The sequence below is a fragment of the Periophthalmus magnuspinnatus genome, chromosome 13, assembly GCF_009829125.3.
Source record: "Periophthalmus magnuspinnatus isolate fPerMag1 chromosome 13, fPerMag1.2.pri, whole genome shotgun sequence".
NCBI classification, from domain to species: Eukaryota; Metazoa; Chordata; class Actinopteri; order Gobiiformes; family Gobiidae; genus Periophthalmus; species Periophthalmus magnuspinnatus.
In genome coordinates, this window is record NC_047138.1 from 22,437,420 (window position 1) to 22,462,337 (window position 24,918).

The 24,918-nt window shown below is 41.0% G+C and overlaps 1 protein-coding gene across 1 annotated transcript in view; it reads left to right on the top strand.

Annotated features, from left to right (window-relative positions):
• The first annotated feature begins 3,809 nt into the window (after window positions 1-3,809).
• LOC117379840 (glutamate receptor ionotropic, kainate 1) overlaps window positions 3,810-24,918 on the top strand; it is a 47,942-nt gene continuing 26,833 nt past the window's right edge. Inside the window, exons 1-5 of the mRNA XM_055225817.1 lie at window positions 3,810-4,004; window positions 5,611-5,620; window positions 10,289-10,456; window positions 20,229-20,486; window positions 21,327-21,508. Of these exons, the coding sequence (XP_055081792.1) occupies window positions 3,810-4,004; window positions 5,611-5,620; window positions 10,289-10,456; window positions 20,229-20,486; window positions 21,327-21,508 (813 nt within the window). The remainder of the gene's footprint in view (window positions 4,005-5,610; window positions 5,621-10,288; window positions 10,457-20,228; window positions 20,487-21,326; window positions 21,509-24,918) is intronic.

Here is a 24,918-nt window from a genome sequence, read left to right on the forward strand (position 1 = left end):
TTTGGTATAATTTCTGCTACAGTTAGTCCACACATCTCTTAAGCATGTGAATGATCCAAGTCGTGTCTCCATTTGTGGCCTAATAGTGTATTGAATGAGAGCATTGATCTGTGTGTCGTGTGCAAACAGTGTGTGATGAGATCTTATCAGAGAGTTATATAGCTCCCAGAGCCACAGCTCAGAGGCAGAACGTGGAAAGGGAGAGGCAGGCAGGCCGGGGCCAGAGCCAGTGACCCAGATCTGAGCTCCACCGCATGGGAGATGGCAGTGTGTGTGCTTGGTGGTAAAATATCCAAAATGTTGAACCTCTTGTTGTGTCGTAACGGCTAGTACGGGTGCGGGACCAAGGAGTGCAGACGTCGGGGCAAGTTGACAGTGTTTATTTACAAAATGGTGAATTTCAGTTTTAATAGTTCATTTAAACACACACGGGGAGCCAGGGAGCGGGAGGCAGACCAGATGGGCGTAGTGCAGAGTGGGGACGGGAAAGCCGGGACCAGAGCAAGGACAGGATCGGGACGAGACCGGGGCGGGCTGAGCCGGAGTAGTCCAGAGAGCGGGAGCCAGGGCAGGAGGCGAGAAGCAAGCCGGAGACCAAGACGGAACAGGAGGCAAGGCAGAGGGGTGACCGTACCGGAGCTGGAGTGCAGAGGCAGGAGCAGGAACGAGCGAGAACAGGAATCTGGAAGATGTCAAAAAGTCCAATGAGTAACAGGCAGACAGGCAACAAAGATGCAAAAACTAAGCTGGAGCATTCACGTTGACATGCGGACGGTCTGGCTCCGAGTGTCTTCTGCCGAGCCCTCATATACTCTGCAGCAGGTGGAGATAATTTTGCTGATGCGCTCCAGGTGTGCGCGGGAGGAGTCAGGAACTCCGCCCAGCTCCAGGCAGACAGGTAGGGGAGGGGGAGAGAACACAGGAGGACAGGAAATGCAGGCATCATGACATGTTGCAACAAACTAAATACCTCAAGAGCTGGAAGATTAATCATAATTCAATCAAAATCGCTTACTTGAATAGATGCAGATAAACATCTACATTTATTCTGCATAAAACTTAACCCTGTTGTTCTGAAATGTGATTCTTGCACGTTTGTCAATTCATATTTCATTCTGTTAATTCTTCTGAACTGTTTAAAATGTGAACTTTGAACAGAATCATATTATTAAAACACAAACTCTATTCACAATGGAAGCCCAGTCAGTTGGACCAATTCACTTGAGATAATCTCATTGATTAAATTGTAATTTGTGTATTTCAATTTTAATTTCTTTCGATTGTGGCTACAACTAGTGATTATTTTGCTAATTTTACTATTTCCCAGTAGAGCAAAGAAAATGTGTACATGATAAATATTGACCCTCAAAAAACATATTGTTCAGTAAGTGAAAGCTGGAACTAAGTCGATACAGTAATTATCGTGACAAGCCTATATAGGGAGATATTCTAGGTTTGACAGGCAACTATATGAGCAGAATAGGAAATAGGAAGTGAGCATGGGCACACTTCCGGTTCCATCAGCTCCAGCTCCAATTCCCTTTCTATTAAAAAACTGTGGCCCCTCTCTCTGTAACTGTCAGGCTCGTCATTTTGGTCTTAAAATGTTCCTATTAACTCTTTCTACATGATCTCGGTAGTTTTATTTCTCGTTGTCGGAATTCCAAATACGGAATTCAGCTCCAGATTTGCCCTTATAACTGCTAGCCTCCATGAGCTTCATTTGACTTGAGCTGAATTCTGGGGGTGACGTCACACTCCCTTCGTCCTGTTCTCTGAGTCTATAGCCTTTAGTTGTTTGGTCAATTAATGGGTCAGTAGACATAATAGTATATATAATGTTTTTTCTAAGATTGTCCGATCACGTCATGGTTCACCTCATCCCCGCTTACAGACAACGGCTGAAACTCTATAAACCTGCTGTGAGGACTTCTAAGAAGTGGACCAGTGAGGCTGTGGAGGAGCTTCGCACCTGTTTAGACATTATAAACTTTAATGTGTTCAGGGCTGCCACAGAAAGTTTGGATGAGTACACAGACAGTGTGATGTCATACATTCAGTTCTGTGAGGACAGCATCATTCCATCATGTACCAGGGTGACTTTTAACAATGATAAACCCTGGTACACAACCAGACTGAGACATCTGAGGAGGGAAAAGGAGATGGCTTACAGGGCAGAAGATCGTGAAGGCTACAGGCGTAGCAAGTGTGCGTTTAGCAAAGAGGTGGAAAAGGCTAAAGCTAAATACAATACACATCTGGAACAGCATTTCTCCACCAACGACTCTGCTTCTGTCTGGAGAGGGCTTAGGCCAGGGGTGTCAAACTCATTTTGGTCTGGGGACCACATACGACTTAATTTGATCTCAAGGGGGCCAGACCAGCATAAATACTAGCAATAAGTAGAAACATTTGTGCAGAGAAACATGTAAAATATTTTTATTGAAGAGAACTGTTCCTTTATAAAATATTAAGAACAACCTGAAACTGTCTCCTTTTTTTGCAGTACAACTCAATACAGTAATTTTGAAAAAAAACCCAAAAACATTTAGATTTTATTAGCGCATGTGCAGATTAATACAGAAATGATTTGAACTCAACATTCTGCACATAAAAACAAACAAACAAAAAAAGATCCAGACCTAAAATCATCAGCATTTTACCGTCTTATTTTTCAGGATTTAGTCATGCTTTGTTTTTGATCCAGAAATTTGGCATCTTTTAGCCTGCACAAGTGCATCAATACCAGGCATCATATCCTGAGTAGCTGCCAATTTCAAAATGTCATTTAAGTGCTTGTGTGTTAGCTTTGAGCGCAGCTTTGTTTTATTAAGTTTGATTATTACGGTTTCGAAGATGATGCTAGTGTGCTAGCGAGCAGAAAAAAAAAAAAAAAATGCTGAGTGTATTTTTATTACAAATCAGCTGAGGGCCAGATCAAGTCTGTAGGTGGGCCGGATCCAGCCCCCCAGCCCCCGGGCCGCATGATTGACACCCCTGGCTTAGGCAAATCACCAACTACAGACCCAAAGCCCCTCCCGCTGTGGACAACAAACAATTAGCAGAAAACTGTGCTGAGGAACTGGCTCCTGTTTTCACGGACATCTTTAACACCTCCCTGGAGTCATGTCACATCCCAGCCTGCTTCAAGCTGTCCACCATTGTTCCCGTCCCCAAGAAGCCCAGGATCACTGGACTTAATGACTACAGACCAGTGGCGCTGACGTCTGTAGTCATGAAGTCATTTGAGCACCTGGTTCTGCACCACCTCAAGTCCTTTACCTCCCCCCTCCTGGACCCTCTGCAGTTCACCTACAGACCCAATCGTTCTGTAGACGACACCATTAACCTGGCCCTTCACTTCATCCTCCAGGATCTGGACTCCCCAGGAACCTATGCCAGGATCCTGTTTGTGGACTTCAGCTCTGCGTTCAACACCATCCTCCCTGCTCTGCTCCAGGACAAGCTTGCTCAGCTCAACATACCTGATTCCACCTGCAGGTGGATCACTGACTTCCTAACGGACCAGAGGCAGTGCGTGTGGCTGGGGAAGAATGTCTCGGACACTTGGACTATCAGCACAGGATCTCCACAGGGCTGTGTACTTTCTCCCCTGCTCTTCTCCCTGTACACCAACTGCTGCACCTCCAGCCACGACTCTGTCAAACTGGTTAAGTTTGCGGATGACACCACCCTCATCGAGCTCATCTTAGATGGCGATGAGTCTGCCTACAGGAGTGAAGGTGGACCGGCTGGTGTCCTGGTGCAGCAGCAACAACCTGCAGCTCAACACCCAGAAGACAGTGAAGATGATTTCGGACTTCAGGAAAGTCACAGCCCTCCTGCCTCCCCTCACCCTGACAGACTCCCCCATCATCACTGTGGACTCCTTCCGCTTCTTGGGCACCTACATCACTCAGGATCTCAAGTGGGAGCCGACCATCAGCTCCCTCATCAAGAAAGGGCGGAAGCTGAGGAAAGCCAAGCTGCCAGTCCAGATGATGGTGCAGTTCTACACAGCCATCACTGAGTCCATCCTCACCTCCTCCATCACTGTGTGGTTCGCTGGGGCCACTGCCAGGTACAGAGAGAGAGACTGCAGTGCATTTTGCGCTCTGCTGAGAAGGTGATTGGCTGCAGCCTTCCATCTCTACAGGACCTGTACGTCTACAGGCTCAAATTGTCCATGTCACCCTAGACATGGACAATTTGAGCCACCATTGGGACCAGAACCTCTCATCATAAGAACAGTTTCTTCCCCTCTGCTGTTTGTCTCATACTTTATAATATCCGCACAAAACTAGACACTTTATATACCGTTTACTTTAATAAGCCACATTTGCACTGTTGTTCTGATGCTGCTGTTGTATATATTAACTCTGTGCATGCCTTATTTGTATTTGTATTTATTCAGTGTGTTTTTATGTTGCACTTTATCACCAGTTCCTAGTTGGAACGATGACGATGGACGATGGCAATAAAAGTCTTCTGATTCTGATTACTTTATTTAGATTATAAGGATTTATATGAAATGACAGCAAAAAGGAGATGGGAGTTTGTGAGTGAGTGAGTTAGTAGAAGATTTGGTATTTTTTGGTATTTATCTGTAAAAAGGCAGATTAACCTTATGGTTCAAAAGTGTAATCATTCTTTATATAAATTGTTTCCTAGTACTTTTTTAGTTATTTTTGCATTAACTCCCCCTCCAGGTGTATTCTTGTGAGTGCGGTTTAGTTCAGGTACATAGACATGTGTAATAGTTTTGATTGTTGCCACACCCCCTTTTTCGACAACTAAGCGACTGACAGGACATGTCTTGTTGATCGACCTGCCGTAAAAAAATTTATTTTGTCATTTAATTTACACAGCAAGGTACATAAGTATTTTTAAGATTTTGAATCTAGGTTTTAGAATTTGAATAGTCATAGTTTTATACAATCTTTTAATTTTACTTATTAAAATTGAAGTAGCATTTACATTTAAATCGCATAAGGCCTAGGAGTATTAAAGAATGATATTTCCCCACCCATACTACCCAGCATGCACCTCTTTCAGGAAATCAGCTCATTACGACATATGAAAATAAAACATGAGCTAATCTAAGGTGGAAATCAGCAAGGAGGTGGTGTCTGTCTCTGTGTGGTGTATCCAAAAGGAGGAAATGAAGGGCTCACTGAATCTTAAATGTTTTCTTTGGCAGTGCGATAAAAGGATCCGATGTCTGCAAAAATCATAGGGTACTGACAGGTGTTTTTATTCAAATCGATTTAACAATGACAATACTATGTTTGTTTACTCATTTGGTGGTTTGGCCGTAGTGTCCTCTTATAGCTGTGCCAAGCATTAACTAATATCAAATCATATCACTGGCTGGAATAGTCTTACCATGGCCATGTTGTCCCACCTTTAGGTCTAACTCTGCAGCCTGCTTACAAGCTTTAGTATTTCCCAAATTTAAATTTCTTTGATGCATATGATTAGCATGTGATTAGAAGTCAACAACAACATGCAAATGAGGCATCAGCTGCTATTTTTGTTCCATGGACTCTAGATTCTCCCAGTCCTACGCACACTCTCTCATTTTGTCATATATGTCTGTATATATTACAGGGCATGCTAGGTAAGTCCCCAAGTCCCTACACTAGATGCTGATATGGTTTCTTTATCAGTATTGACACACTGAAGCCCCATGTCCAGTGAGTAGCGCTCAGACAAGGCTGCCTCAGTGTGGACTATGAGAAAAAGGCTATTCACATTTAAAATCTTTGGGGGTTTACAAGCCTGTTTAAATCAATCAAATTTCACAGTCACTTTTTGAAACATAGATACAGCACTGATCTACAGGGATAATTTGCAAAGGCATCCAAAAGTGTTACATAAGAAAAATATATGAGAAATTGATATTCAGAGGTGGGTAGAGAAGTCAAAAATTTAAGGTAACGTTACTTCAGAATAATATTGCTATGTGTGTGTGTGTGTATATATATATATATGTATGTATATCTGGATTCCCCTGGTGCCATGGTGATTGCCTAGCCTCAATTTGGTAAACAGAGAATTAAACTTGTTTTCAGTACAAAACCAAATAAGAGAAAGTCAGTTGATACAGGGCTATACTATTTTATCTGCAAATTTCTGACATGCACTGATCAGCTAAGACTCATTAGCTTCTGATGTTCTGCATTATACACTGGTCTTTGTCATTTGTAATATAGCTCTATAATTATGTAAAAAGCAACTTATGCCACAGCTAATGCTCCATGTTGCTAATGCTATCAATGCTAATGAAAAAAAACAACAACTACATACGTTGTTCAAATTGGCACCTTTAAATTCATACAGTGCTTATTTTTGTATGAGGCCTCATAGAGCGACACTGTTTTAATATTGTTTCTGTACTACTGTCTAAATTTACATTTGATTGTGCTGATATTAAAGACACTAGGCCAACTATTCTGATGGAGGGTTCCCCACCAGGCACCTGCTTGTCTCCATGGAGATGTTAATGCTCAAATAGAATACAATAAAACACACTATGGCATTAAGCTTACCTCTCTTATTGGAGACAAGCAAGTGATGCAATCAGGCCAATAAAGGTCAGATCTGTGGAGTGGTGAGCTCGCTCACAGTAAGTTACATGTTTTTCAAGATATTTATTGTCAATTAAAACACCTGCAATTAAATAAATGCAAAATAAATATGTTTAATGATATACTGTGGAGGTTCACTTGGTCACATACACTGCCTGGCCAAAAAAAAAAAAAAAGGCACCGCCTAGATTTAACTAAGCAAATACGTAGGAGCAAGAGTATGTGGTCAAAGAATGAGGTCAGCTGACTACCTGAATATACTGAATGACCAGGTTATGCCATCAATGAATTTTTTTCTTCCCTGATGGCACGGGCATATTCCAAGATGACAATGCCAGAATTCATCGGGCTCAAATTGTGAAAGAGTGATTCAGCGTGAGACATCATTTTAACACATGGATTAGCCACCACAGAGTCCAGACCTTGACCCATTGAGAATCTTTGGGATGTGCTGGAGAAGGCTTTGCGCAGTGGTCAGACTTTACCATCATCAATGCAAGATCTTGGTGAAAAATTAATGCAATACTGGATGGAAATAAATCTTCTGACATTGCAGAAGCTTATTGAAACAATGCCACGAAAGTGTGCTGTTATCAAAGCTAAAGGCGGTCCAATGAAATATATTATATTATACACTCACCTGAAGGATTATTAGGAACACCATACTAATACGGTGTTTGACCCCCTTTCGCCTCCAGAACTGCCTTAATTCTACGTGGCATTGTTCAACAAGGTGCTGAAAGCATTCTTTAGAAATGTTAGCCCATATTGATCGGATAGCATCTTGCAGTTGATGAAGATTTGTGGGATGCACATCCAGGGCACGAAGCGCCCGTTCCACCACATCCCAAAGATGCTTTATCGGGTTGAGATCTGGTGATTGTGGGGGCCATTGTAGTACAGTGAACTCATTGTCATGTTCAAGAAACCAATTTGAAATGATTCGAGCTTTATGACATGGTGCATTATTCTGCTGGAAGTAGCCATCAGAGGATGGGTACATGGTGGTCATGAAGGGATGGACAGGGTCAGAAACAATGTTCAGGTAGCCCGTGGCATTTAAACAATGCCCAATTGGCACTAAGGGACCTAAAGTGTGCCAAGAAAACATCCCCCACACCATTACACCACCACAACCAGCCTGCACAGTGTTAACAAGGCATGATGGATCCATGTTCTCATTCTGTTTACGCCAAATTCTGACTCTACCATTTGAATGTCTCAACAGAAATTGAGACTCATCAGACCAGGCAGCATTTTTCCAGTCTTCAACTGTCCAATTTTGGTGAGCTCGTGCAAATTGTAGCCTCTTTTTCCTATTTATAGTGGAGATGAGTGGTACCCGGTGGGGTCTTCTGCTGTTGTAGCCCATCCGCCTCAAGGTTGTGCGTGTTGTGGCTTCACAAATGCTTTGCTGCATTCCTCGGTTGTAACGAGTGGTTATTTCAGTCAACGTTGCTCTTCTATCAGCTTGAATCACTCGGCCCATTCTCCTCTGACCTCTAGCATCAACAAGGCATTTTCACCCACAGGACTGCCGCATACTGGATGTTTTTCCCTTTTCACACCATTCTTTGTAAAGACAGGCTGTCTACAAATGGAGAAAGTTCAGCACTGATGCTACTCTCCCTAGGCGTGGTTGTCCTGATGACTGCAAGAGCACAGCACCGAATGCTTAATGAGGTAAAGAAGAATCCTAGAGTGTCAGCTAAAGACTTACAGAAATCTCTGGCACATGCTAATATTTTTGTTGACACATCTACAATAAGGAAAACATTAAACAAGAATGGAGTACATGGGCGCAGACCACGGAGAAAGCCATTGCTGTCCAAAAAAAAAAATTGCAGCATGTTTGCAAAAGAGCACCTGGATGTTCCACAGCAATACTGGCAAAATATTCTGTGGACAAATGAAACCAAAATTGAGTTGTTTGGAAAAAGCACACAACACTATGTGTGTAGAAAAAAAGGCACAGGACACCAACATCAAAACCTCATCCCCAATGTAAAACATGGCGGAGGGAGCATCATGGTTTGGGGCTGCTTTGCTGCTTCGGGGCCTGGATGGATTGTTGTCATTGATGGAAAAATTATTTTCAGAGTTTATCAAGACATTTTGCAAGAAAACTTAAGACCATCTGTCCACCAACTGAAGCTCCGCAGAGAACAGGTGATGCAACATGACAATGACCCAAAGCATACAAGTAATTCTACAAAAGAATGGCTTCAACAGAACAAAATATGCCTTCTGAAGTGGCCCAGTCAGAGTCCTGACCTCAATCCGATTGAAATGCTGTGGCATGACATTAAGAGAGCGATTCACACCAGACATCCCAAGAATATTGCTACACTGAAACAGTTTTGTGAAGAGGAGTGGTCCAAAATTTCACCAGATCATTGTCCAGATCATTGTGCAGGTCTGATCTGCAACTACAGGAAATGTTTGGTTGAGGTTATTGCTGCCAAAGGAGGGTGAACCAGTTATTAAGTCCAAAGGTTCACATACGGCACTGTGAATGTTTACATGCTATGTTAAATAAATAGATAAAAACATATAACGTTTGTGTAGTATTATTTTAAGCAGACTGTGTTTTTCTATTGTTGTGACTTAGATGAAGTTCAGAACACATTTTATGACCAATTCATGCAAAACTCCCAAAGGAATTCTTGCAACTGTATAGTCAAAGCTAGTATGTATGTGATCTGGGATGGTCCTTTTTTCAGCCAATATTGATATCCAATGTATTTCTGTTGTAAGTGATGTCCAACATTTACAAAAACTATAACAAGGCCCAACATATAGATGAACCTTTCACATTTTTTTTCTCTAGGATATTATGATTTGTTGTATTTTTGAATGATGATTATGTAAATAGACTAGTGTTGTCATGATACTGAAATGAGAAGTACATTCGATACTGATTCTGATAACACAATAACAATAAAAAAACATTTCAACATTAAATAATAATACTTTCTTTTATATCTCCATGAAGTCTTTTATCTGTGTAATCCCTCAGTCGTCCAGGTCTTATATTTGTTCTGAATGAATATCTAGTTTTGATACTAGTTTTAGCGCCAATTAGTACTGAAACTGAATACTAATTTTAGCAGGTATCACTACAAAAACAAAAATTAACCTTTCCTGAATAGCAGAATGATCTTGAGCTGTATCAGAACAAGTATAAGTAGACTAGTATAAAATGTGATTTTCAGCATTCAATCATATTTTCTTTTGTACTGCCATTTAGTCTTATGTCTGTGTAATCCCTGTTATTCAGGTAGGTTCCACAGTGGTGCATGGGCGTACACTAGTCTATATGGCTGAACTGATATAGCTCAAGGTCATTCTAAAGCTATTCAGGTTCATTTTTGTTCCTTTAAATGTGACTTTTTTAGTATTGATATCAAATTTAGATACTAGTTTGTTGTACTGATTCATTTCTGATTTTCAATACTTTTGACAACACTATTCTCCAGTATGACATACTTGGTCATGCAAATAGGCTAGAAGAGGGAAATTCCAAGTGGAGCCAGATTAAACTATCTCTCACATGTTTTATTTCTGTGCCTGAAGAAAACCAAGGTTACACAATTGTCAATAACAGTAGCCTCCAAATCTGCAATTAGACAAGTGGCCGAGATTTAGGGATTAACTCTGAGACTAATACTGATTTGTACTGCCTTGTGCGTCCACAGGGGGCATCTTTGAGACGTTGGAGAATGACCCCGTCGGAGTGGAGGAACTGGCCTTCAAATTCGCTGTCACCAATATTAACCGTAACCGGACACTCATGCCAAACACCACGCTGACCTACGACATTCAGAGGATCAACCTGTTTGATAGTTTTGAAGCTTCCAGGAGAGGTGAGGAGTGAGGATGGGACAACAGAAATGACACTGCATGGAGTTAGTTAAATGGAATCTGAGGACTGGTCAGTTTAATCTGACTTTTTACTTATGAAGGTGTCATGTAAATAAGACTCCTTTTGCAGGCTCTGATGAATGTTGAAGCAAAGACAAAGAGTTTATTTCTTGCAAGAAATAGGTCCGACAGCAGCTCGCCCTTATGTCGAATGCTGGAAAGCACCCAGTTTATATAGTTTGAGATGACCAGAGGACATACATTTCAAAGTAAGCATGTGACACTCCCATTGAGGGGTGGTCAGTCCAGCTCCTGGAGACATTCAGGTGCCGGTTCCCCTCAAGAGGTAACATTTGGAGTAGAGACAATACAAGGTGTGAAGTAGCATGTGGAGTAGAAACAATACGAGATGTGAAACACTTCAGGGGAGGGAGTGTGGTACTTCTGCTGAGGTGTGGTCAGACCAGCTCCTGAAGACATTCATGAGCTGGGTCCCCTCAGGGGGTCAATAGGGAGGGATTGGGACTGTGTGGTCTGGTTGCAACTACTTTCACTTGCATTACAACACATCTTAACAAGTCTAGCCACCAAAAGGGAACAAAAGGGTTGACATGAGAAAGGTTTTTCTAACACTGTCTTTGACGACCAAACCAAATGAGTTTTAGTTACGAGGCCATGTGATACAATGACAATGCCATGGGAAAAAATGACACAATATTTTAATTTCCATTACACATCCCACCTTTTGATTATTCATTAATCATGTCACATGTTTAACTTTAACATTACTGTATTAGGAACATAACCAAAAAAAAAAAATAATAATAATAATAATACCAAGACCAATAAGAATGATAAACACAAAAATTAAAATAACGCAAGGATATTAACGCAAAAGATAATAATGAGCTAAAATGTATATACAATTAAAGCAATTTTCTGATAAAACAACTTGTTATCAAACACATTATTTCCGAATGGATTTAAAATGCATCATCATTATTGTTGTTTCACAGTGTTGCAAGGTCAATCCATAATATAACAAACGTGACTAGTTCAATACAAATAATTCATCATCTGAATCAGAGTCCATTTGATAGGTTTTTTGATTTTCAGTTTCATCTGGGACTTGGGAAGACGTTTCCCATGCGACATTGTGTTCAGTGTCCTCTTGCAGGAAAGTTGGAGAGGTTGTCATGTTCTTGACCACGCCATTAACCATGCACTTCAGTATACATGGGGTTAGAGTGCATACAAGGAAAAATATCATTAGAATGGGCATGATCGTTGTTAAAATCCAAGACAGCCAGTCTTGGCTCCAGGACTGAAGCCACGAGAGCCATGAGTTGTCTGTCAGTCTGGGGGGGCTGAATGGAGTCTTGCATGTGTTTAATAATGTCTGTGATATTGTTGAATTCATCTGGGATGTGGAAGCAGCAGGAAGCATTTATCAGTTTACACAAACCACCTTTTTCAGCCAGCAGAATGTCCAGTGCGAGCCTGTGCTGTATGACCGCTGTTCTAATGGCAGCCATTTCTGCATTTACTAGTGTGAGCCCTGATTCAGTTTCATTGGCCAGTTGCAATACCGACCAGGCTAGTCCATTGATTTTGTTCAGGGCTGCAGCGGTGCCTCCTCCTAGGAACACAGACCATCCTATGTTTGCTCCTGGAGTCGTCCATGGGTCTGACAGAACGCAACCTTTGTACGAGTGGGGCACTCCCGAAAGATCACGTTCAATTCGAACATGTTTGTCTTCATATAGTACTGTTATCCCTGTGGTAACAACAGATGGGTGGCAGCATTCAGACCATTGGAGTTCAGGTGGCAAACTGTAATAAGCTTCTGTGCCACATGACCACATAATTCCAGGTTTAGAAGACAGTATTTGGAAAATGCATTGTAGTGCCGTTAGTCCAGTTAAAAAAACAACTTTGGGTTGAGTCTTTGTTCATGTATATTTTGGTTTGGCATTGAGAGTGTCCTAGGTATGGGCCTTGTGTCGATGTTGAGCATAGACAAGTTTCTGCATTCTGAAGAGGAACATTAATCACTATGTTGCTTGTCGCAGGATGATTCTTTAAACAAGTGATCTTAGGATGTGGGACTACTGGCATGTTGTTTCGAATTTGGTTGCCAGCAATCAGCAACAGCATCATTCCATGGGGAATAGGGCAAGATGACTGGGACTGCTGTATTGTTTGAGTCTGTAGCACTGACTTTACTGTCAATGGTTCTGCTTGCCATCTGTTTGACAGTGTGTGACAAATCCAACAGTTCCCATCAATCTGTAAGTCCTGTTTGTTCAATAGTGCCAGAGCGCATGCAGTGTTGTGATTGCATTTAGTAAGAGCTTGTTTGGCATGATAGTTTCCCAGAAAACTCTCATCCATTTCTGTTGCACTCTCACGGCTGGCGGGTGTTTGTAGGCTTGACAGTGTTCGTGTATCCAAGGGCAAAGGTAAAATGACCAATATGATCCACACTATGTTGGACAGCTGTGTACCGGTTGAGACGTGAAGATGGGTAGAAAGATCTGCCATTGTAGAAGATGTAGTCGTTAGATGGCTGTGCCTTGGGGAGCTGGTTCTGCGGCTGGTGCTTGGAGGTTCTCTGTAGATGTTGGGTCATCTCTGGGATGTGGGACCTTCCTGCAGTGGCTGCTGTGTATCCACGTTGCTCTTTCAGCAGTCTTGACGGCCGTGTGTGTTGTCAGGAGAACCTAGAAAGGACCTTGCCAGCGTCTGGAACACTAATGCTTCTTCCGCAGGTCCTTTACCATCACCCAGTCGCCAGGCTGGAAGTTGTGGAGGTGTTTGGATGCAGGTGTTGGAAGGGCTGTTTTCACCTGCTGAGAGATGAGAGAGAGAGTGGAAGATAAGTTTTTGCAATATTGTAACATATCATCTTCACATAATCCAGTGGAGGGGAGTGGCCTAACGTTAGGACCTAGTCCTAGAGATGGTGGTCTGCCAAATAGGATTTCAAAAGGGCTCATGTTTACTCTAGACCTTTTTCGCATTCTCATGTGAGTTAAAACAATAGGTAAGGCTTGTATCCCTGTCAGTCCTGTTTCCTCACAACATTTGGCTAATTTCCCTTTTAGAGTGCCATTTTCTCTTTCGATAGCCCCTCCACTGGCTGGATGATGAGCACAATGTTTTCTTAAATCAATGCCAAGGAAGTTGCTTATTTATGTAATTGCTGTGTTAACAAAATGTTTTCCATTATCACTGCTGATTTTAGTTGGTATTCCCCATCGTGGAACAACTTCAGTTAATAAAGCTTTTGCTACTGGTTGACTGCTTTGATGTTTATCTGGGAATGCTTCAACCCACTTTGACCACATGTCTACCATTACTAAACAATATTTCTTACCTTGTGCCGGTGTCAATTCAATAAAGTCCATCATTAGATGTTCAAATGGATGTTCTGGTGGAGCATGAACAGCCTGTGTCATTGGAATTGTCTTACCTACATTATGCACAGCACAGCTAATGCACCTTTGGCAGTATTTCTGCGCATATGTTGAGAAACCTTTAGTGAACCAATGTTCCACCACTATTACATCTAACATCCCTCCTTTTGACACATTTATATATATGTATATATACATGTGTCAATAGTTGTAGTTATCTTCTGCTGCAAGAGAACACTTAAATTACTGTTCTGAAAGGAACATTTTGTGAAGCCCAAAACTGTTATTGGTTAGTTGTTAGTGTTGTTAGTGTGTGATTATGTCGTAGGAACATGAAAAGGAAAAAAAAGAGAAATTCTGCAGCATCCACATCTCCTGTAACAAATAAAGATGCCATTATGGCTTTTTCAGCCATAATGGCATCTTAGAGCAGCTACTGCTCTAAGGCATCTTGGCATGCCAGCAGCAACAGGATCCAGTTTGGCTGAAAAGTAAGCAGCAGGTCGCATTTTTCCCCCGTGATCCTGTAACAAAACAGATGTCATGCAAACATTACGTTCATCAACCATTTGTGTGAATGGTCGGTTTGGGTCTGGTAACCCAACAGTGGGAGTGGTTTGGAGAGCTATTTTCAATGTGGTAAATGAATGATCAGCATCAGGTGTCCATGTGAGTTTGTCATGCGATTGCAAATTTTTACCGTGAATTAGGGAGCTGAGCGGGGCTTCTAAGATTGCATAATTTGGAATGAATTGTCTACAATAAAAGCACATTCCCAGGAAAGACATAATTTGTTTTTTTGTAATTGGTTTTGGAAGATTTTGAATGGCTTCAACGCATTTTGGAGACAGACTTTTACCTTTTGATGTAATAATGTGACCCAGGAATGTGACTTTTTCTTGAACAAATTGTAATTTTGAAAGACTAGCTTTATGGCCCTCTGCAGCAAGGTGTTGCAGGAGTTTGACTGTGTCCCTTTCACATTGTTGTATAGTTGGACTGCAAATCATTATGTCATCTACATACTGAAGTAGGGCTGTCCCAGGAGAAAGGATAGGGGTTCAAGACTTTTTCTGAGTGCATCAATGGTCGGACTTTCACAATACCCTTGACACAAGCGAGTAAATGTGTAAGCTCGGCCATTGAAGTTAAATGCAAACCAATATTGACTGTCAGGGTGGACTGGTACACTAAAGAAGGCATTTGACAGATCTACAACAGAAAAGTAATTTGAATCAGGAGGAACTTGGGACAGAATTGTGTATGGGTTAGGAACATTTGGAGCTCGAGGTTGAACTGCAGCGTTTACTGCTTGTAAGTCTTGGATAAAACGCCATTCGACAGGCTGTTCTTTTTCTCTAATCTTTTTAATTGGGAATAGAGGTGTTCGCACAGGGGAGTCATCGCACGGAACAATTACTCCTGATGCTTTTAGAGATTCAAAAACAGGTGTTATTCCCTCAATTACTTCGCGCTTAAGGGGATATTGGGGTTTACATGGTCTAAAGTTAGATTTTGGGGTGATCACAACAGGTTCACAATTTTTGATGAGGCCAACATCATATTTGCTGACAGCCCACAGAGTTTTAGGAACTTCTTGTAGGGCTGGAACAACTGCAGCTTGTTCTTCCGTTAGGAAACAGCTTGATTCATAAGCGCTTTCAGGTGCCAGCTGGACAGTTCTCAAAGCATGCACAATAGCTTGTAGTTTTTTACAAAAACATTGCAATGATGGTGAAAAAAAAAATTAATGGATCCGACGTTTGTGTCCAATCATTTGCTTGTTGACAACTTTTTACAAAAGGACCCAAATCATACCAATTATCAGAGGTACGTTTAGACAAAGGAATATGTGGTACAGAGCTAGCAATAGAAAAGAAGGTGAGTTGGGTTGGTGTGAGAGATACAGACAAAGGACATTTGTTTTGGTTCCAGTAGACATGATCAAGTGAAAGTGTGTCAGTTCTTTCTCTCCACCAACCTTTCTCATATTGCTCATCAGGTCCGGCTGACATATGGGAGATACATTGCAGATTCTCCGGTGTTTGAAATTCTGTTTCCACTGGGCAAATTTTGTTTTGAATATCTTTAAAAAGTGTGGGAAAAAAAATGTAAAATTTGCATTTGCCAATAGTAAGTATAGTTGAGGTTTTCAGTGGCACATTGTACAAAAGAGTTGGAGAATTTAGAAGCCAAATCAGATATTCTACATACTTTAATGCCTTCATGTGTAGAGATTAAGCACAGATTTAATTTACACATGAGGTCTCTTCCCATGAGGTTGATGGGACATAGTTGTGAGAGTAGGAATGAGTGTGTGAATTTTGAATTTGGCCCATCCTCACATTGTAGCGGAATGGTGATGTTTTCTTTGATTGTTTGACCTGATGACCCAATTGAATACACATATTTTCCACTTAATGGAGGTTTAGGATTAAATTGTATGGCTTTTAGGACAGAATGTGTTGCTCCTGAATCTACTAAAAATGATACAATTTGATCTGTGATTGTTAAACAATATTGTGGGAATTTTTTTAAGTTTGGAGATGTATATTGAACATACATTTGACCATATGTTGTAGGGGTACTATTTTGTACTGTGGGGGTATGTGGTGCAGTACCTTTCTCTGAAGTTGTAGGTTAATCAGGCTCATCAGCTGGGATCCGTCTCTTTCCGGTCCCATCCGACTCTAGTCAATCTGATGTGTTGGTTATAGCCAAAAGTCTCGTATTTGAAGAAGCTTCTGAAGAAAGTGGACAGTTGCGTGTCCAATGTCCCCTTTGTCCACAACGATAGCATACATCATGAGGAAGGGCTGATCTTCTCTTGGGTTCACGCCTTGTTTGTCCCCCACGATGAAAATGTATGCTGTGAGGGCGGCTTCCATAGTCATGTCTTCTGTTTGCCTTGTACATGGTTATTGCAGCCATATGAAGTTCTTTCTGCATTTTGTCTTGTTTTGTTTTTTTCTTACTGAGTATTTGTTCTTGTGCATGTGTGGCATGTCTTTTTAGCTCAGTTAGATGGGCATCATTCCACCCAATACATGATTGCTTGACAGCTGAAGCAATTTCTGGCTTTAGTCCATTTAAAAAATAGGTACATAAGTATGTTTCAACTGTGCAACTGTTTTTCATGATCTATGCAATTTTAACATTGTTTGTTTGTATGTACTTGTTTTGAAATGTGCTGCCTCTTGGCCAGGACTCCCTTGAAAAAGAGGTTTTTAATCTCAATGGGACCTTCCTGGTTAAATAAAGGTTAAATAAAAAAAAAAAAAAGTTTCCCACACATCACGAATGTCCCCTAATGTAACAGGTCTTGTAAATCCACTATGAGTGTTGTACAGTTCAGTTAATCGTGTGAGAAAATCCTCGGGTTCTTCATCTTCTTTTTGTTTGCAGGCATTAATTTTGTCAGTGTCAATAGTAACAGGGAAGGCTTTTGTGATGGCACTGCAGATGTTGTTTAAAAAGTCTCTGTATAAAGCATTAGAGTCATGTTCCCATTCCACATGATTGCACCGCAGTTCAGTATTTTGGAGTTGATTTGCAATTTTGTGCCAGTCAGTTGGTTTCATCCTCATTAGTAGTACTCTTTTGAGTTCACTCATAGTGGGTTTAAAATCTTGACAAAATGTAAGAAGTTCTTTAGCAAAATTTTCACCAGAGTGGGTGGGGTTTGGCAAATGTTGTGAAGCAGCTGCAATTTCTGATGTGATCCAAGGGTGAAAAACTAGCGTTGGGCCTTCTGGTTTTGAGACCTCAACCATGGGCATGTTAAATGTTGCCTCTTCCTGTCGTTGGCGTAATCTGTGAGCAATAGGAGGTGACTCCTGCAGTGCAACAGCAAGGGGTGCATTTGGTGAGATTGTCCGTTGTGAGTGCACTTCACTTTGCTGAGGAAGATCAATTCTGTTCGGCTGGGATTGTAATTGTCCATTTGGCTGTGGTGTTGTGTACGGTGGAGGATTGGTGTGACAAGTCCGATGGGTACCGTCCAGATCAGGATCCAGCTTCAGTGCCGTCAAGTGTGGAGACAAAGAAATCTTTTGCGAGTGGGGTGCAGTCACATCACACATTTGATTGTTGTCCTTTGAGAAGGGTAGTTGATTTTGCAAAGTTTTTCTGTTTCTATTCTCAGCTTCAGTTTTCCACATTTCTAAACATTCTTTGTAACTTTCAATTTTTTCACAGACATTTTTCTCTTTTTTCTCATTTCAGCCTCAGTGTCACATATTTTGGTTTCAAATGCTTGCAGATTCTTTAACTTCAAAGTACCCCCTATGGGAAACCCATATTCTGCAGCCCATTCATGCAAATATTTAACACTTTTATCCCCATACTTTGCTTTCATTATATCTACAATTGGACTTGATGCACTCTCCTTTGACTTTGTGCTTCCCATTTTATAGATGTATTTCACAGGACGTCTGTGGCTGCCTTAATTTGTTCAGCTCCTGTTTTCTTGACTCAGGACTTTCACCTGGATACTGCTAGCCCTTTTTAAAAAATATTTTTATGCTAGACAGTAGTATTGCTGGTTGCCGGCTTATATGGGACTCAAACCCACAACGTTCCTTTCTTTATTTTTTGTTTTTTTTACTCTATTATGAGAAGCAAAAAGCCATGCAAGCCCAAATGCTAGATATTTACAATTTATTTATTTATTTGTTTACCCCAAAAGATAATTATGTCAATGTTTCAAACTCACCAGGCCTTTGTCCAATTACAATTTGAGTTTGTTGTTCCAGCAACGATGATCTGGGACATTGGGTGCAGTCCTCCCATCTCGAAATGTGAGGTTAGAGGATAGGAAAAAAAGGAAAAAATCATCCTAGGATGGCCAGTCCCTGTACCAGTTTGTCCCAGACGATCGATTGAGGAAAGACCCTTCTGACACCAAGAAATTGTCATGGAAATAAGACTCCTTTTGCAGGCTCTGATGAATGTTGAAGCAAAGACAAAGAGTTTATTTCTTGCAAGAAATAGGTCCGACAGCATCTCCCCCTTATGTCAGACCCCGAATGCTGGAAAGCACCCAGTTTATATAGTTTGAGATGACCAGAGGACATACATTTCAAAGTAAGCATGTGACACTCCCATTGAGGGGTGGTCAGTCTAGCACCTGGAGACATTCAGGAGCTGGTTCCCCTCAAGAGGTAACATTTGGAGTAGAGACAATACAAGGTGTGAAGTAGCATGTGGAGTAGAAACGATACGAGATGTGAAACACTTCAGGGGAGGGAGTGTGGTACTTCTGCTGAGGTGTGGTCAGACCAGCTCCTGAAGACATTCATGAGCTGGGTCCCCTCAGGGGGTCAATAGGGAGGGATTGAAAGCCGACTGTATGGTCTGGTTGCAACTACTTTCACTTGCATTACAACACATCTTAACAAGTCTAGCCACCAAAAGGGAACAAAAGGGTTGACATGAGAAAGGTTTTTCTAACACTGTCTTTGACGACCAAACCAAATGAGTTTTAGTTACGAGGCCATGTGATTTCTAAAAGGTAAAATAATGACACAATACTTGAATTTCCATTACAAAGGTACCGTTCACCTCTCTGTATCAGATCTGAATGATCGCGCATCTCCTTTTAGTCGATTAATTGATACTCATGACATGTCCTTAGTTGATCAAGAATCAACTGGTGTTCTAATCTATTTTTAGATTACATTACTACAACAGCTGGTTCTGTGTTATTGATGTATATGCAAATAGTTTCAGTTCACCCACGTAATACAGTGACCACAATATCTCGTAACACAGAGGGCTCTGAATCTGAGCTTAAGCTAGGAAGTTTATACATTGTGTAACAGGATGTTCACTGTTTACTATCATTAACAATTAAACAATAACAAAATGACAACATGCATTTATGTGTACATAATTAAGTTTTCAATATTTTTACATTATATGAAATGATAAATGGTTATGTTTATTTACTCATTTTTACTTCCAATGGGCACTTAAAATGTTTTACATCAAGAAACCACTCACCCATTCAGACCAGTTTAAATAGACGCTGGGGGTGAGACGGGTTAAGTCGGGTTAAGACTCCTCTACCTATTAAGATAGTATTGGGAGTGGGATTTGAATTGCTGACCTTCAGATTTGTAGAGCAACATTCTACCAACTGAGCTCAGAGCAGTTTTATAAACAATTGCACACACAGTGGTTTTGCAAAATAGTACCGATTAAGACATATTTGCATCTTTGTAGCTCAGATTAAGTGTATATCAATGGTTGCTGTATTGTATGCAACTTATTGTGTATTGTATTGCGATTACCAGCCCTGTTTACCTGAATTATTTATTACTTATGTTAATTACATCTGTCCTTGTCTTGTTAGCCTGTGACCAGTTGGCACTGGGCGTAGGTGCGGTGTTTGGCCCCTCTCACAGCTCCTCAGTCAGTGCAGTCCAGTCCATTTGTAATGCTCTGGAGGTGCCTCACATCCAGACACGCTGGAAGCACCCATCTGTGGACAACAAGGACAGCTTCTACGTCAATCTGTTCCCCGAATATGCCTCCATCAGCCGCGCCGTTCTTGATATTGTGCAGTACTACAAGTGGAAGACTGTCACTGTGGTCTACGAGGATGCTACGGGTGAGTACAATGCAACCGTTAAAAGCAGGTTTATATAAGTGTTCTTTTCAATCCATTACAATTGTGAATTCTCAGAAGGTGATTGGGAATGGACATGTTCTAGATGATGGGGCAAGAAAAGGAGAATGCGTTTTACCAAGCCCAGTGCACATTTTTGAATGGGGTTACATCACGAGATGCAGGCCTTAGTTCCCGTAATAAACAATGTATTTCACATAATTTTCTAGCTGTTGATTTGGACAGAGCCAGTGAGTAGGCCTGTTCTATATCAACTTTCTGTTTGGTTATTTTTCTGTATTACAATGAGAATTGAGCTGTAGAAGGTTGAATTACGAACTTGACTCACTACAAATACATTCAGCTAGTTCTTTTTTCCAGCTCAAATGTTTTAACAATATTGTACATTGAGAATACTTTTTTGGGGAAAATTCTGCTTTATGGTTGGGTTTCAATATTATTGTTTATTGTCGTATTTTTGATTCAGTAATATATCACACTTCAGAATTTGTTATCGTGACAGGCCTACTGTGAGATCTCTAAATTGTATGTGAAAGTTAATTTAGAACAGTGGTTCTCAAACTCTATGTGAAAGGATTACAGTGAAGGGTAATAAGAGGTTAAGCCATTACTAAACTATTGTGTAAGTGGACTCTAGCCAGCTGGAAAACCTCAAAAATGCACATAAATATAAAAACATTTTTTGTTTGGTACATAAGGGGAGAGGAGAACTTCTGAATTACCAACAAAATGATGTCAAATAGTGGAGGTAAACATATACAGTAGTTGCTGAGATAAGCCCAGACATTAATGACCAATAGTACTTTTATTCTTACATTCCAGGACTAATTCGATTGCAGGAGTTGATCAAAGCTCCTTCGAGGTACAGTATCAAGATCAAAATCCGACAGCTGCCCACAGGAAGTAAAGACGCTCGGCCGCTGCTCAAAGAGATGAAGAAAGGCAAAGAGTTCTACGTCATCTTCGACTGCTCCTACCAGACCTCAGCCGACGTGCTCAAACAGGTCACTGCCATACACTAATATCACCAGCCATTGTGCAAAGTAAGAGCAAATGTATTAGGGCAGGGATGAGCGATGTAGTTTCCAAAATTATAAAACTAGTAAATAAATAAATAAATGAATAAATAATATGATTTTATAAGAGTCCAGGTCATCATTTAGATTTTATCAGAATTCAAGTACAATGGATTTAAGAGCTAACACTAAAAACAATTATAAAACTATTGGTCCAGCTTTGCCCTATTTGTCATTTGTTTCATCAGTACCATAGACTGTATAGTAGGCTTGCCAAAAGTATAAAAAATCAGATACTAATTGATACTAAAACTAGTATCAAAACTAGATACTCATTGTATTCGTACTGAAAAAAAAAAAATCACATAACTGAATACAATTGGACCTTTCCTGAACAGTTTCAGCTTGAGTTTTATCAGAACTGGTACAAGACCATATGGTATAATAAACAAACACTATTATATTTTGTTACAATATTGTCTAAGAGCTTTTAAAATAATCATTTGGGTATCTAAATCGGCCTCAAGTATTGAGTCTGTTCTTTAGTATCGAAATTTTTGTGACAACGCTAATATATGGATGGACATAGCTAGCGCGCTAAATGCTGTGTTGCTGTGACAATGCTGTGACAATAACGGTGTTGTTGGTGCCATTTTCTTGGATTTAAAAAAAGCATTTGATACTGTCAACCATAAGATATTACTGTCCAAACTTTCTTCCTTTAACTTCTCTGATAATGCCATAAAATGGGTTGAAGCATATCTTTTCCATTGCTCACAAACAGTTCGAATCAACAGTTATCAATCTGAACCACTCTGCTTATCAACTGGGGTGCCGCAGGGGTCAATCCTTGGTCCTCTTTTGTTCTGTATGTATATAAACGACCTACCAACTGTGTGCCCTGAAGTCAACATCCAAATGTATGCGGACGACACAGTCCTGTTTGTTCAAGGATCCTCCAAAAACGAAGTTGCTCTCAAACCTACAGATGCTATGATCAAAGTCACCAAATGGTTGAATCAAATGTTGCCTTCAACTAAATGTGTCTAAAACAGTTGGCATGTACTTCACTAAAAGTGTCAACTCCACCACAAACCCTGACATATTTGTATCTGGTGAAAAACTACAATTGGTTGAAGAATATAAGTACCTTGGCATCGCAATTGATTCACATATTAATTTTAAGTCACATGTTAAACAAACCATCAAAAGGGTCAAATTCAATTTATCAAATTTCAGATTCATCCGAAATTCTATGTCCACCCAAGCAGCCAATATTTACATGCACTCCATGATTTTCTCACACCTGACTTACTGCCTGACGAGCTTGTCCCAGGCCAACCATACCACACTCAGACCACTACAATCACTGTATAAACAGACACTCAAAGTTCTAGACAAAAAACCATGCCACTTCCATCACTGCAGCATCTTATCTAAATATAATATTTTAAGTTGGGAGAATCTGATTAGATTCACAGATGCCTGCTTTGTTTATAAAATCTTACATGGACTCGCCCTTCCACCGCTCAATGTCTTTGTTAGCCTAAGATCAAGCTCAAACCGCATCACTAGAGGAGCCTCAAGAGGAGACTGTGTGATCCCATTCAGAAAGACAGCATTTGGTCAATCAGCCTATTCTGTTAGAGCTTCTAAGGGGTGGAACAGCATCCCTACAATTATCAGGGAGAGCTCCACATACAGCTCCTTTAAGTCTCAATTTAAACGTTGGCTTTTAACAAATCAGACCTGTCAACACCAAACTCCTGCTGCTGCCATCTAGTGTTTGTCCTTTGCATGTGCTTCCCTGTAATTCTGCTTTAACAAATCTTTTATTGCCCCTTTGTTTATTTTCTTGTGCTTTTTTAACATAATCTTTTACTGTTATTAATTGCATGCTGTTCTTAATAACCTGTCTGTTTTAATTATTTTTCTTCACTATGATTCACTTCTTAAGACTTAATGCTTTTCTACTTTTTAACCATGCTTGCAAATGTTTTTATAAGGAGCCATCTGTACATCATGGCAACGGACAACAGATGAAAACTAGCCTTTTGGCTAATTCTGGCATGTTAAACAGTTACTGTTGGTCAACATGCGCTGTCCACTATAAGTAAATAAATAAATAAATAAATAGGAAGTGAGCATGGGCGCAAACTGGCTCCACCACCTCTGGCTCCAATTCACTTTCTGTTGAAAAATGGTGGCACCTCTCAGCTCATCATTTTGGTCTTAAAATGTTGGTATAAACCCCCTCTGCATGATCATGCTGTTTTTAAATAACTAAAATTAAGATATGAACATTACTTCTATATACAGTCTCTGATCAGTATCTAGTGAATACTAGTAGATACATTATCAATTACTCTGAGTCTCTGAGAATTGCATCAAACTGAAAAACTAAGAATAATCTTTTTACAAATTAGCAGATGGTCACAGGATCATATTACAATACCATTTCCATTTGTGGTATCACGCATTTCAAGGTAAGATCACCAATTTACCGGGTAGTGATGGTACTGAATTCCAGTGCTCTTTCTGAAAGGCATGGTCCTATCATGTTGAAGCAGCTGCTACAGTCATACCTCCAATGAATTGATTCTTGGTGCGAAAAGTTGGTTCTCAGCTAGAACTATTTCCCTTGTGGATTAAAGTCAATGTGGCATATTCTCTATTAGCAATAAAATATGAGAATAGACCAGGCTAAAACCTGTATTCCGAGGAAAGGTGGACAAGTTCATCATGTAATTAAAACAATATAGCCAGAAACCAGGGCCCAGCTGGGCTTAGCCCGAAAGGAGGGCTCTCTGTGGGCTCACCACCCGCAGAGAGTCTCATAGGGCGTGAGTGCGTAGAGGACTAGGCAGCGGTCGAAGACATGTGTCTCGACGACCTGGTCCACAGACACAGCATCTGACTGTAGCGACGTGGAATGTCACCTCGCTGGGGGGAAAGGAGCCTGAGCTTGTGCAGGAGGTGGCGAGGTACCGGCTAGATATAGTCGGGCTCACCTCCACGGTCAGGTACCCAACTCCTTGAGATGGGCTAGACCCTCCACTTCTCTGGCGTTGCCCATGGGGAGAGGCAGCGACCTGGTGTGAGCTTGCTCATTGCCCCACAGCTCAGCCGTTATGTGTTGGAGTTCACCCCTGTGAACGAGAGGGTGGCGTCCCTGCACTTCGGGTCGGGGACAGCTCTCTCACTGTTGTTTCGACCTATGGGCCGAACAGCAGTGCAGAGTACCCGGCCTTCTTGCGAGTCCCTGGGAGGGGTACTGTTCTACTGGGGGACTTCAACGCCCACGTGGGCAATGCCAGTGGCAACTGAAGGGGCGTGATTGGGAAGAACGGCCTCCCTGATCTGAACCCGAGTGTTTTTTTGTTATTGGACTTCTGTGC